General features: G+C 42.3%; 1 protein-coding gene across 9 annotated transcripts in view; it reads left to right on the top strand.

Moving 5' to 3' along the window:
* Positions 1–14,928, top strand: part of LOC128894154 (septin-7) — a 36,946-nt gene that overhangs the window by 7,762 nt on the left and 14,256 nt on the right. For 2 of the 9 annotated variants that reach the window (XM_054155651.1, XM_054155650.1), the window contains exons 1-2: positions 924–1,422; positions 2,147–2,639. The exons of 3 other annotated variants lie outside the window; for them this stretch is intronic. In XM_054155651.1, the coding sequence (XP_054011626.1) occupies positions 2,301–2,639 (339 nt within the window). In that variant the 5' untranslated portion in view covers positions 924–1,422; positions 2,147–2,300. Of the gene's footprint in view, positions 1–920; positions 2,640–14,928 lie in introns of those variants that run through there. 4 more of the 9 variants (XM_054155648.1, XM_054155652.1, XM_054155653.1 and 1 more) reach the window with 4 other exon arrangements.

The following is a 14,928-nucleotide window of genomic DNA, read 5'->3' as shown; positions in this document are numbered from 1 at the left end:
GCGAGAAAAATCTCCAGACGCCTTCAGCGCCACCATGTGTAAGATTTCTACAGTTACATACTCTGCAAAAACGGTCGGTAAATGAAAGCAATGTTGGTTTACGCTTATTTAATTATGCATGAATATATATTCGACGATATTACTTCTCAATAGAACTTTCTTCTATATACTCATTTGCACCCATACTAAAGTATCAGGCTTTGTAACCCAATCTATCCTGAAAAAAAAAAAAATGATAACAATGTTAATCCAAATTGAAGAAAACTTGCGTGTAGCATTTGACGTATTTTCTTTTAGTGTACCTGAAAACGAGTTTCTAAGATTCGAATGAGTCGATTCTTGAAGACACTGAATCGAATCGTAAGCGAGAACAATACAGGGTGTCCCAACAATGTTGTAACACCTTGAAAGGGGTGGTTCGGGAGGTGATTTGAAGTAACTTTTTCCTTAGTGAAAATGTTGTCCGAGGCTTCGTTGAGGAGATATTAACGAAAAACCCCGACCAATCAGAGCGCGCGTATACCGTTGGAGCGCTCGCGGTAGCGTATGACCGCGGCTGCCTATGGCGTAGCCTACGCTTAACCGGCATACTCGCGCTCTGATTGGTCGGGATTTTCGCTTAATATCTTCTTAACGAAGCTTCGGACAACATTTTTGCTAAGGAAAAAGTTACTTCAAATCACCTCCCGAACCACCCCTTTCAAGGTGTTACAACATTTTTGGGACACCCTGTATGTGCCTGTATGTTCGCTCATCTGCCAGGATGCCCGTGGCACCGATCGCGATTGGTCGGCGTTGTTCCGCGGAGCGCATGCGCAGTGAAGATAGGCAGCCGCGTTGGTTACCCGGTGAGCACGGTCCTGTAGTGAATTTACCCCCACTCCTGGCGGTGGCTGCGTCAGGCGTGGTCGTTGGTTCGGCGCCGCAGTATATCCGAGTCGGGCGCGTCGTGTGTATGGTTCTTGTTTCTGGGCTGTCAACCTTTGTTGGCCCAAGCCGTGTGCGTATACGCGTGCGCGCGTGAGTGTGTAGTGTGCGTGTTTGGCAAAGGTCGTTTAACTTTTACCCCCTTCGCTGTTTTTCTTTCGCCTGGCGATCGGTGGAACGAGGAATAACGTTGTTTTGTTTTCGTATCAAAGAGAGTTGGTCGACTATGAAACAATGTACAGAAAAGTGAGAGTGAACGTGGCCACGTTCGGCCGGTTCGCCGACAGCGTGAATCACCAGCAGCACCGGCGTTCATGAGCCCACGCAGTGCTACCGATGCACGATTTCTCTCTTTATCTTACCCTCTAGTGCTCGTTTTCGTATTCTCTCTATCTGACGTTGTACGCATCCCTCTTTTGCACGGGGAGTGCTGTTGTAACACGCGTACGCGAATCTTTCCTGCGAGCCTGACAGATCTAGCGCGTAAAGCTTATAGTGAGTACACCGTTGTTTTCTTCCAAGTAATGAACCCCCTTCGGCGGTACGTGCATGTGCGTCTACATCGTCGAATTGGGCATTCGTTCGGTAACGATGTACGCGACGTTCTATGACCGTGATACGGTTTCTGTTGATTCTGTATAACGAAGGCGTTTCCAAGGCCAAACCATAGCTTTCGTATAGTATGTAAAGTACGATATTGTCGTTCAGAGGTAGCTTTCACTCCAAACCTCTTGTTTTCGTACGGCTTTTTCTGCTCGCGGATCCATTGTATAGATCTTTGTTGAGCTGTAGCATTGCCCCTTCGTGGGAAAATATTTTCCTAAGGAAGCGCGAACTTGCCAAATACTTTTCTGTTTTGTTTGTCTCTATTGGTAATACTTCGTACAGAACGATTACTGATCACGCAAAGAGCGAGGAATTTCATCCTTTGTTATTTTTCCGAGACGGTACGAGTTAGTTTCACCGTCTAAGACGAGAGTCGTACGTTAACGATATTCGGGGAACGCGTCGAGCAACAGTCGCTCGGATCACAGAAACCGATATCAAGTCAGAGTCGTAACAGCATGACATATTTTCGTCTGTTACGGCGAAAGAATACGTTTTATGGCAGACACGCCCGTTTTTTTCTCTTACATTGGCTCCCTTGTGTGTCTTCAATTGAAAATACATCTTCACACGCGTAATTCGAGCTCGTCCATAACTCACGATCTCTTCGTAGGTGAAACAAAAGAACTCTGAAAAAATGACTTAGGACCCCCATTATCAATTTGCTCGGCGGTAGAAAACATCGATATAAAAGCTGTGCCAGTATAAGATTACCGAGAGATAAAGACAGTGGATCTCATCGTGTCGATCAGTAACCACTCGTAGATATGTCGACCGAAAATCAAAACGGTTCCGCCGGCACTCAGAGCAACGGCATCAAGACTTCGATCAACGTGTCGTCGTCCGCGCGGTCCGCGTCGAACAATTCGTCGTTCTTGTACAGCAGCAATTCGATGCTGAATCGCGATAAACCGCGTCAAGTGCCGCCACCGACGTTGCCAAAATACACGGCCAGCTTCAACGCTGGTTCCAATGGCAGCGGCACGACCGAACGATTGAACAGAGACCGTGAAGTCGGTGGTAGTTACAGGCTGGCGAGCCTCGACAGGCTTGCCCTCAGGCAGAGGATACTAGACGGGGAAAAGGCGAACGGCGACACCGCGTCGGTAAGCCCAAGAATCTTTTCTTTTTTGGACCTGTTATTATTTTCTCTTTTTTATGCTATCTACAGTGGGCGTAGAAAGTATTCGTACATCGATCAATTTCCAAAAAAAAAAAAAACTATGTAAAATTGTAATTTATTAACTTATTTTTTTATAAACATTGACATTCTACATATTCTCGGAAATCTCTAGAGTAGATGGATTGCGAAAAAGATAGCTATTTATGTAAGTTGCGAAGTTAACGAGAAAAAAAAAACAATTAATCGATAGAAATGTTGAAGCAATAAGTATTCGCACGACTGTTTAATTTTTCAACACTCGATTAAAAAAAAAAAAAAAAGAAGAAGAAATTTATATTAATTTATAAGTATATAATACTTCCTTCGTGGAATCGAACACGATAATGATTATTACTATGCGATTAAGTAATAAGAGAAATTTGCATAATAATTCACAGAATTTCGTATATACTCGCGCCAATTAAAACACAATTATTACGGATTCCGTGTGTAGTATTTGCAGAGGAAGGAGGTACATTCAATTTCCGTTGCACTGCTTTGACGTTTAATAAACCTGATTAAATCAAACAAACGTTGTAAGCTTGAAATCCCGTATCGATCAATTTCTAACGTGCTTTAACGCCTCGGGTCGTGGAACTTTAACTTCGGATATCACGAAAAAGCTTTCCCGTAAGTCTGAAATCGATAAGTCCAAAAAGAAAAAAAGAAAAAAAAAAACACCACGAAGAAATGCTCGTCGATAACGAAGAGATTAATTGCACTTAAGGTACTTTTTCGTTCGCCTGTCGATTCTGGAGTATGTTGTATCGAAACCGTGTTCAGATATCGAGTTCCTTTTTTTTTTTTTACCGTTTTCAAGACATAGCAGAGTTTCCATTTATGTCTCTCACTTTTACCACGGGAGGTAAATGGCGAAGTCCCATTCCGAGTGACTCAGAATTTCTTGTACGTTTCTTTCGCAATTCCCAAGACGTCGAACGTGCGCGTTCTCGTATCAAGTTTTGTTAACGCGTACAACGAGAATCGTACACGTTGTTTTTTTATCGATCCGTAATTTCCGCCTTTTTCGAATATAACCGTCTTCACGACGAGTTTTCCAACGTGGATTCAGTATAACGCGAGGTCACGACTTCCCGTGGCAGTCGTTACAGCTTTCGGTATATGGGGGATACTGTCACGTACCCCGTGACTCGGTAACTCAATCCCGTTTCTCAAAGAATCAAATTTTATACCTCTGATACACCGGAGCTCGGTCGTCTTGCCACTCGAGGACCCCGCATAAAGGACCCACGTGATCGTACCGTTTATTCTCTTCTCGTGGCTTCGTGAGAGAACTGGCTATGACTCATGGAGCCCGGCCGTGCAACGTCTCGACGACGATGCAGAAAAACAACAAATTACCGTTCCGATCGGGACGCCACGAATGCAGTCCAGTTGTTGTCATGAAACTTATGGCGTGCATACCACCAGAGTCGCACTCGTAACAATTTCTATGCGAGTAAAGCTCTTTGGGGAGCATCGGGAACTGCACGATATTCGTGGCTTATTTTATTTTTATACAGATCCATTTGCTTTAATCCCTACTGCCACAATTTCTAACATCTTTTTCTTTCAAAGATACGTGATCCACCAACGATCCTATTTCAAGGAAATCGTGTTTAAAGTTCAAAGTGCGCTGCCGTTTGTATTTTCACAAAAAGTTCAAACATTACCGGATTCCAGGAGTCGTATAACAAAGTGCCAGGTTCTTCTAGAATTCATCGAATACTCGGATTTCAAAAGCTACTTTTCAAGTTCCTTTTAAAAAATACGTTTCTCCGTTGTTCGAACGATTTTTCGTATTTATCTTCGTAATTATCTTCGTATCGCCAGAGCAATTATGCGTCACAGTTGAGTCAGAGATTGATGAGAATGTCTGAACACGTGGCAAGTTTGCTCCGTGGTTTCTCTGTTGCACTGTCGTGGGTAAATGTACGCGACAGAGAATAAAGAGTGAGAGATTTGCCAGTAGGTTGCACGAGGGAGTGTGGAGTAACAACATTGCGAGGGTGGAACATATGCTGGAGTTCTTATCTCCATTTTCATGGGCTTTCGCCAGAGAGACTTAGCTTTTAATTCCTCTTGCCGGCACTTTCGCGTCAAGCATGTGCTTTCAATTCTTCAAACCACGCCCCGCATCGCCGTGTTATTTTTACCTCCCTTTAACGAGCGAATTCCCGGCAACTTATCGGTTACGTTAATTCATTGGTTACACCCAGACACTTGCGGTCAGATATTTGTTACGTGTATTATTTAAGGGACGGCTCCAAAAATTTTACTCTTTTATATATATATATATAAATATAAAAGAGTAAATTTATATATATATATATATACAGGGTGTTTCGTTTAAATTGGGATGGTTAAATATCTCGCGAGGGAACGAAGCTATCAAAACGGATGTTTTGACGAGAATTATTTGGTTCAAAGGGACAAATTATAGGGAGCAATTGATTTTGTTGTTAAATGGATCATTATATATTTTTATCCGTAACATGTAGCGTTTCTTTACGAAATTGATGTATTTAAAGTTTGAATGTTAAACACAAGATCGTTTACTGTAACGTACATCCAGAGTGTTCTGCAGCAGTGGAAAATTTGAGAATCACTGTGAGAGGGCTCATGGCCACCCCTCGTACATATATTTTCGTCAAAGGAGGGCCTAGGATCTTGTAACCACGGGGGCGGCTTGGTCGAGGGTCCCACCCTCGTGCGTCATAGACAATAGGAAAATAGACTGCAATTCGTGACTCACGGGACCGTAGAATGAGATACAATTTTGGCAGTCTAAATGGAACACGTGTCGCTTATTATTCATCGTCGAATTAAACATGTTCGATTCAAAATTTTCCAATTGCCTTGAAATGAAATTTGAACCCAGTAGTGTATTTCAAGGACATTAGGCTAGAACTTGTTAACTCGCACGAAAACATTCCCAGGGATAGAGCTCGATCTCGGCTCGAATCGCGTCTTGAAATATTCTGGTTTCGAGTTAAAAAAAAAAAAAATGGTTAGGAATTATCGGCCCCTGCGACTCTCTTTCTCTTTTACCGTAACGGAGCACGTACCGATGATGAAACGGCGAATATAAGTTCCAAGAAAGGCAGAGGGAGAGAGAGTATGGCTGTGTTCGATAAAACGGAAATTTATGACTTCCGCGAGCACCGCCGACCTCAAATGAGATCATTGTTCTGTCTTCGATAAGTGCGTCCCATTAAACGATTTCGAGCGTCCCTTTTTCTTGCTTAAATTGGTCAATGGGCTCCAACAAGTTCTCTGATGCATTCCATTATCATCTATAATCGTTCAATTTTTAGAATTTTATAGCAACCGTTAAGTCTTTGACTCCTCCACTAAATTTCTCCAATTTCATCTCCTCTTCGAAACAGTTATTAATTACAGATTGAAATACGTACCTCGTTAAAATCTCTCGCGGTAATAGCGTACTTCGTGTTTATAACGGGCATCTAACAATTCCCAGACGGTCAAAAATAATTACGACGCCCGAAGGAGTTAGGGTCCGACGAGAGTCGAGACGGTCGCCACTCGACTTGCTTCTTTTTTTCTTGGAAATCTCGAGTTTAGGTTTCGTTAAAAACAAGAAAACACGAGGACGAACCTCTGGGATAAATACATCGAGACGACCCTGGTAAGATTCCGTGGTACACGAAGGGGAAACCCCACCATCTGCCCATCCGACACACAAAGTACCCTTTCAGAAAAGCAGGCCGCGTCCCAGTTTTTCACCCCGTGTTTCTTCCCTAAACAACGTTCGCGTTCCTCGTCTCGTGGTATTTTTCAACCCTTAGCGTGGGATACGCACGCCTATTTGCATCGCGCGTTTCCAGCATCACCGGCCTGAAATATCCAAGTAAATGCCTTACAAGTTCCCTGCAGAAAAACAAAATTCGTCCCATAGAGGGATGCTCATAAACAGTGATTTGCAAAAAATTGTTGGTAGACATCGGTACTTTCTTTTGCCTCGTAGCATCATCTCCGGTTCCCTCAATATTATTCTACGAAGTAGTACCGCCACAAAGTCACCAAAGGATCGCGTGTCTCTCAGGTGTTTCTCACCTTTTTCCCAAAAGAAAATACTTGCACAAAGACCAGTCGAACGTAAATGTACTTTTATCCACCGGATAACGAAAACGTCGCATTCCTGTGAACCGCGAGTTTCAGAGGAACGCATTAAATCGGAGGGTTATCGTTTCGAAGCGATTTCTACGAAACTGTTACGGATCGCTTCTAAGCCGTTGATGGAGCCGATCGTTCCGTAATGTGTCGGACTGGTTGATATTAGGAATTAACGAGCTGATTTCCAAGTGCTCCGACGTCTAATCTTGCGCCGTGGCTCGTTCGGAACGTCGAGCCTCCTGGGTAGTCGACGTTAATTGAACGAAATTAGCCGGGATGTTGTGCTGGCACGTGCGAGACGCAACGTCTTGACGGTAGAATTTCGCGAAGCCTTTGCACCCTTACGACGGTACATTAATTAAGGAGATTCGCGCGGGTCGAGGACACGCGAACGCGACGATGGAAGATGCGACCTTTCGGCGATGGAAATTTCACGCGAATTGGGTTATGAGTAGGGTCAGCGTTCAATGTCTCGAAGAGTCTGGACCAGAAAATCCCTTGGAAGTTCACTTGGAATTTAAAATGTTTGCCGCGAGGATCAAATATTAAAGTAGACTCTAATATCTTAACTTAGAGTTAAGAGCAAGCAGAAAGTACATCGAACTTGACGTCAATTTGTCCGCGTTTCCATCACAAAGTTATTTTCACACACCGTGTCCAAGTTAGTTTGGTTTTGTTTTATTTGAATCGAATACACGCGAAGCAAAGCAATCTTTACGACGATGTCTCGCTTTTGACGTTACGTTCTTCGGTCCATGAGTCTCCAACTGGACCACGGACTCGTGTAAACGTAAAAATCGAAGCTCGGAAAAGCGAACGCTGGAATGTCCTGGGTAACAGAGTTATTGGGTTACGGGGGATCCCCAGAGCGCGGACCTAGTTGCTCGCATGGAAACCAGGAGGGCACAAAGGCGATTTTCGAGTTTCCCTTTTCCTTCCCACGATCGCGACGCGTATCGATCTTGCGGTCACGCAGCGATTCCCACCCGTGTTCGAACAGCAGAGGGCCAACGATTCGTGCGCATTCGTTTTTAGCGAACTTGCAACTTTATCGGCCCTTTCAATGAGGGAATTGTACGTGCCATTTTTGTACAATTTGCATAGGTCTAGATGACCTTTGGTTATCGAGATAGGACCAGTTAAAATATTCAATGCCTTTAGTTTAGCTACTGTATCATGTATCACGTGTTTTATGCCCTTGTTATTGTGTCAAACATTATCACTTCTCTTCTTCCTCTGAATTGAGGGTCTCCCAAATTTGTTTCTATTAGTCTTCGTTATTTCTATTAGCCTTGATTTCTTAAATTTCGAAGAACTTACGCTCTGTATAAATCAGAACGTCCTTCGAAGGTCTCTCTGACTTTTCCAAACGAGCCTCCCTACTTTTCTGTTTCCCATCTTTTACGCTGCTGCAACAACACGCGCCAGATCTAACAGCATTTGATTTCCACGTCAGCCGGAGTCTGCTCGAGCGGGAATAACTCTTTTTATCAGCAGGACGCAACTCGTCGGAGTTCGTGAAAGTTGAGTCCTCCATAAATCGTCAGTCGCGTGCAATTATCATCGTTCCTTTGCTCGCGTAACCCAGATTTATGGCATCGCGTACGCTCGACCGTCGTTCAATTTGCGTTGAATTCTTCATGAACGACGAATCCCGACCTGGCCGTGTCGACGTTTGAAATTCACGCGAAACTGGAACGTTTTTCATCGCGTAGCTTAGTCTCGCTTCGTTCTATGCTCTATCTGTTTAGTAATTGGCTTTAATCGTAGCCAGACGACCTGTTTTTTTTTTTAAAAGAATATTATCTTTTTTTTTTTTTAGAAGGACTCCGTTCGTCATTCTTTACTTGCCGATCCATAGTTTGTTCCAGAATATTTTATTCGATTATAGAAGCAGTCGGTTAATTTCGACGCGATAAAGACGTCCCGATAAATTCCGAAATAAAGTTGAGAGTAAACCTGGAGAGCGATGGTCGCTTCGGGCAGTTGTCGTCTCTGCTCGATGAAGAGCTCTTCCGCGGGTTGTTAGGAAAACGTGAGCTGTGCTTCGAAATAGATCAAAGCTGCCTCGTCGGGGACGGCCACGTTTTCAGTTCGAATTTACATATACATATATTTTTCTTACGGGAAGTGTTCACGCGTAATGCGGTAAAGTTCTCGGAGATCTTTAAATGAGTGATCATAGTGAGTTCTTGAAATGGAGAAAAATTGGTTAGCGAGTATAACGAGGTCGGTTGTTTTAAGGATTTCAGGTATGCAACACTTGCAGAGTGCAGTTGTATTTAAGAAAAGATCCTATTAAAACTGTAGGATCCTTTTTTCATAGTTCTTTCTTTGCTATTCTGCGTGGAAAAATTCTTACGTGACGAGTCATAATCAGTCCTTAATATTTTTACACTCCGAATGACGATAAGAATCTACAAGATCTCGTTATAAGTGCCATTTTTTTAAGTTTACATTTTTCTCGTCCACCTTCGACGAGACAAGTGTTTCAATCGCTCGACACGCCCTGTATGCACCGCGATAAGAACGTCTCGTCGCAGAACAAGACTTTTCGAAGTTCGCGATACTTCCTTCACTTTTGTGGTTTCGCTTATAAATAGCTGTATGAATTAATAGCAGTCAGAGACAAGCGCGCGGTTGTACCTAATCTACCTTATCTGCGCGCATAATTCGCGTTAGAACGCCACGTTATTGCGTACCAACGATGGTAATGGAATCATAGAACCGATTACGAGGCCTGGATTTTTTCATACTGGCACTTGTCGAACGCGTTCCACATCCAGCTCTCTTTGTCGGAGCGTCTTCTTCCGGAATCGCGAGCGCGCGGCACGCTCGCGGCTTTCAGAACACAATAGAAGAGGGTAGAAGAGAAATATTCTTCCCTTTTCGAGACGAGGACGTTCCGCCGTCGTCCATGCTCGCGAGTCTGTGAAAACGGATAGATTCTCGTCTGAATTTATTTTCTGCCAGCCGAATCACTCGACGTTCTGGCCCAGAAAATATATTCGAAAATATATATTCGAATGCGAAAATTCCTTTCGGCGTTTCCTGATGTACAATTGCTCGTGTTCTCTCGTTTTTTTTGGGGTAGGAATAAAAACATGACGGAGGCAACTCTCCTCGCAAAGCATTCATGGCTTCGATTCCAAGCCGTGCTACGAGTTCTATCTGAATTGCTCCTATCGTTTCGTGATACGATGGCAAATGGACAAAGCTGCATTTCATTCCTCCGGATTCGTTCTTATTCTATTAGTTTTTCTTTGTTATCAGACTTTCCTCGACTTAGAGTAGCTCTAAATATTTGCAATTAGTATTTAATACCTCGCAGACTCACTTCGTTGAAAATACATTTACATCGAACGAAATATTGCACGAAACGCCCTGTATAGCATTGCGATATTTTCAGCTGGCGATACAATCAGTATTGAGTTTCGTTTTATTTGACTTTTAAGCTACCTTATCGAGCCACAAAGTCATTCGAACGGTTGACCCTTTAATTATTTTTAGCGGTATGGATTATTTAAACTCCCAGGACGTTGAGTATTTTATCGAGTTATAATTAGGACGATATTCCATTTAATATGCTTCGACCGACCCGGGTCGAATATTCGTTCAGGAAAAACTACTGACGCGGTGTCAAGCAGGCTTATACGATCAATTCAAATTCATATGGAGGTAAATTGAATAATTTAAATGCGGAAACTGTGCTTTATTCAAGTTAACCCTTTGCAGGCCAGCTCTCTGTACATTTTCGTCGAGCTTCGATCGGCGTAGGATTGCAAAGAGTTAATGCTACTTCGCGTTACTTTTAGACGACAAATTATTCCAAGTTTTCATTGGCGAGTCATTAAAAAGTTCGATATTAACATGACTCATTGAGCGACGCCTGGAATCAGTGCATGGCACAGAAAGCATGGTCTTATCAACAAATCGTCCACCCATTTCTAACAGACGATCGCAATTTTATCTTGTCGCTAGTGTCTCTTTAAACGTAGCGCAAGGTGTACAGAGTCTATCGTTGCTCTGTTCTCGTTCTAGTCAGTGAATAACGTCCAAGTTTTCTTTCAGAAATGAAGAGAATATTGAGAATATTTTCACGCAAGAAGATCGTACGTTTCTTCTTTTAATTCGACCAAACAGAAATATTCAGGATAATTAAACTGCGCGCGACTGATAGAAACAACGAGTTGATCGTACGTTCGATCTAGCAAATGCCAAGGATACATTAAGGATTCGTTAATTATTACTGTAAACTCGATGTTTGCGTTTGAGCGATGAAAATGTTGACGAACAATTGGCAGAATCTCTCGGCCACTTAGCCGAGCAATTGCACTTACTTTAGAAGCATAGTTAACATCTGTCTTAACGCGGTTAACATCTGCCTTGAGGAGAGTCGCGCGTTCGTGTCGGTTGATTTATCTTATCCGTGCATTAACCGCGCGTTTGGTAAGGAACAGGACAGACAGGTGTTCCACGATCACGGAAGCCATCTGCACTCCACCGAGACGGTCTTTAAGCTCCTATTGTGTCTACGGTATCAGTCGGGTTTACGTTTCAATGGAATCCGTGAGTGGCGAACGGTGCTTTGTAATTTACAATGTATTTTCTAGCGTTGCTTGATCGCGAGCCTCGGAGTGAAAATGTGCATTGAAATTTCAATCTATCGTCTTTAAATTGAAATAATCCACAGTATCATTTAATAAAGAGTTAGCGTGCATGTTGAGAGAATAGCGTTGCTTGACTGTGTTATGAATAAAATCCTATCTTTCCATAGAAATTTGAAATAAAGTTGTGCATTTATTGGGTTGTCCCAAAAGTTTCTTTCGCTTTATTAGTAAGTAATACATGCGCGATGTTTTATGTTTTATGTTACATTACTGAATTGTGCACGATTTATTTTGCTCCATTACTGTTACAACATGAATATCTATGAAATTAGATTGCCTATTTATATAAACACGACCATATAAAATAATCGAGTGCAACTCGCGAAAGAGACTTTCGGGACAACCTAATAAATATGATTTCGAAATGTTCTGTGATAAATGTACAGGTCTGTTAAGGTAATGGTATGCATGGCCGGGTACGTAGCGTTTCGATGAGAAGATAAGACCTGAGGGAACCCAGACCACTGCCTAAATTATATATACCTCGAGCACCCCTCGGGTCTCATCACGTTATCCGTCCAAACCATATAGCGACACACGTACTAAATCAACCGGCACCACCGTCGATTAACCTTTTACACTGCGCAATTATTTTTTACCTTCCATTTCAGCTCCAAATTAGATGAAGAATATTTTACGAAGGATACAAACTTGGTTACCTTCCTAGAAACTTAAATAAACACGGGAATGTGGTGTTCAGGCTATACTTCGCTACAATCGCCATTAATTTCGAACGCAGAACGAAGTAAACGTTTCCTCGCGTATCTTTACGACTGACAAATGTTTCCCAAGCATTGCACCTGTTCTCAACACTCTGTACTCTGCCAAGAATTTCTACCACGAACACGTTGCTGGTTCATTCCTTTCCCAGAACGAACTACGAATCCCCTAAATGTATGAAGAAAGATTGAGAAAAAGGCTCTTTTCCGTGAAAATTGGTCCCATCGGGAGTTTAACGTCGTTTGTTTGTTGAATTCGCTAACGCGGCAACCAGTTCCTCGAGAAAAACGCGGACGATTTTACTCGGCACGGTTGATTTGTTTTCGTTTACTTCCTTGTTTCCTTCTTGTTTTCGTATTTTTTTCTACGGGGTTACGTGCACCGCAGTCACCTTCTCCGGAGATTTGTATTACAAATTATGGGATTAAAAAATGCTGCACAACCGCAACAACCGCTAAAAATAGAACGGTTATTCGAAACTTGTGCGGATTCCTCGATGAATCGTCTCTCTTCTGCGATCTTCGCCAGTCGATAGAGCCTACGTTATCGGAATTAACACTTAATTACCTGCACTCGTATTCTAATGATTGTTTAGGTCCGTTTTACACTTTAAATTGGCTTTCTCGTATCCATAATTAAGATTTATTTAACAGGTTTTGTGCTTTTCTATTATGTAGAAGTAACGAAGTTTTTGTGGGTAGTTTCCTTTCTTTTCTGAAAACGCGGAAGAGGGAAAATTATTCAGTAGATCAGTAGGGCATTGGAATAAAAGAAACAACGATTCGCGCACCCTAGCGTGGACGATAATTCTTCCTCTGTCGCGTTTCCAAACTCGCAAGGTTCCTAAACAGTTTGCAGGAAGAGCCGAGCCTTTTGGTCGTTGTCGTCATATATTCGCGGGGTAAATCTAAAGCGTGTCTGTAAAATAAGGGAAAATCTGATAAAGTGCAATTCCCCTCGAGGCTAAAGCTGCTTTCAGCTGACGGTGCACGAGTTAGAAATTTAAGTGCAAAAAAAGTCGCTCAAGACGATCTTCTCGACCTGGGTGATAGTCTCTGCTAATTACGAGGCTCTTGTTTTCATCGAGAAATTTTCGAGCGAATAGCATCAATCTGTTTCAGACGTAAAATCCCAGTTGCGCGATATCAGTTTATCCCTTTAATGAGTTCATCGTGATTGTGCTTATTCAAAATAACGCGCGAATTTGAATAATACACAAATAAGAAATGTATCCTCAGCGCATCGTGAAACTTCATCACTCGTTGACAAGGTATGAAATCATGTTACCGTGGATCGTATGTCCACGAGCACCGTGGTTCGTCTGTGAAGAAACCAAGTGTGGCAAGTATGTGTGTCTGTACGCGCAGATGTACTATGAATATCTCGTTTTATTCCATTTATCTGGCTGTACTTCAAAACTTACGTTGAGTTGTGAAAAGGAAATATAAAAGTTACAAGATAGAGGTATTAAATTTTAATGAGAAATATTTATTAACAGCGATGAGCAGACAGATGATTAGGACATGATTAACTTCTCCACTATGATCTATCGTACGAGATTATAAATTTTTACTTCTTGAATATGCGTATTTTCAAGATCGTTTCATCGCGCCTTTGAACACGGACCATCTAATTTAATAAATGTGACAGCCGTTTATCTTAAAAAGAAAAACGTCTCGAAGCCTCTACGTCACGCATCGATTTTCCCCAGCGAAATTCCGTCGACCTCCATTGTAGCTATTTTGTTTCTCACGCGATGCAACGTGTGCAAATTACATGCGAACAGGTCAGTCCAGCCGCAATGGAGGCAGAAACGAAAGTAGAATACAGGTCAATAATCTACTGGCGAGTCTCCACGGGACAAGTCGTCATTGTGAAATAGCCGATTTAATCGATTCCCTGGAAAAAAATGCCCCAGAACGTTCCCCTCCCATCCGAATCCCTTTGTTCCGAACCACTCCTGTACGAGTGGCTCTTTTCGTTTACACGAAGTTTGCGACTCGATCGAAGCGCAGTTAGTAATCTTAATTAATGACAGGTTTAATGCGACTCTCCCAACATTGCAGGGTATCGTTACCGCTCGATTCTCCCGCGCGACTGCTCTCCTAACCGACATTCTATTTCGCGTAAAAGCCCGCGGATTATTTATTCGCCCGTGAATCACCGCAGACTCGAATAAAAGCGATGGTGATTGCACTTCAACCGTATCGTTCGTTCGGATCAAACGCGCTTCATTTTCTACAATCACTCGTTTGTATATTCGCTTAGATACTAAATGGCTCGTTGTATAGACCGGTCCCTTTCTTTTGCCGGGAAAATGTTATTCGAGTTTGTATCAAATATTTTGAGTAGATTGTGACAACATTTTACCATCTATTCGTGCAATAATAATATATCAGTATTTTTATTCAGCATTTATCATTCAAATAACAGAGAAAATAATGAAAGGAATCCATGTATTAGGTTGTCCGAAAAGTTTCTTTCGCTTTATTAATAAGTAATACACGCACAATATTAATATTTTATGTTTTATGTTTTATGTTATATTACTGAATTCTGCACGATTCATTTTGCTCCATTACTGTTACGATATGAATATATTCATATACAGGGTGTCCCAAAACTCGGGGAGGAGCCGGAAATAGGGGGTAGCTGAGACGATTCTGAACAACAATTTCCTTTGCAAAAATGTCGGATGGGGCTTCG

Source organism: Hylaeus anthracinus, unplaced genomic scaffold (assembly GCF_026225885.1).
Source record: "Hylaeus anthracinus isolate JK02 unplaced genomic scaffold, UHH_iyHylAnth1.0_haploid 3, whole genome shotgun sequence".
NCBI classification, from domain to species: Eukaryota; Metazoa; Arthropoda; class Insecta; order Hymenoptera; family Colletidae; genus Hylaeus; species Hylaeus anthracinus.
The sequence above is the reverse complement of the archived record's forward strand: the minus strand, read 5'-3'. Positions and strand labels throughout refer to the sequence as shown.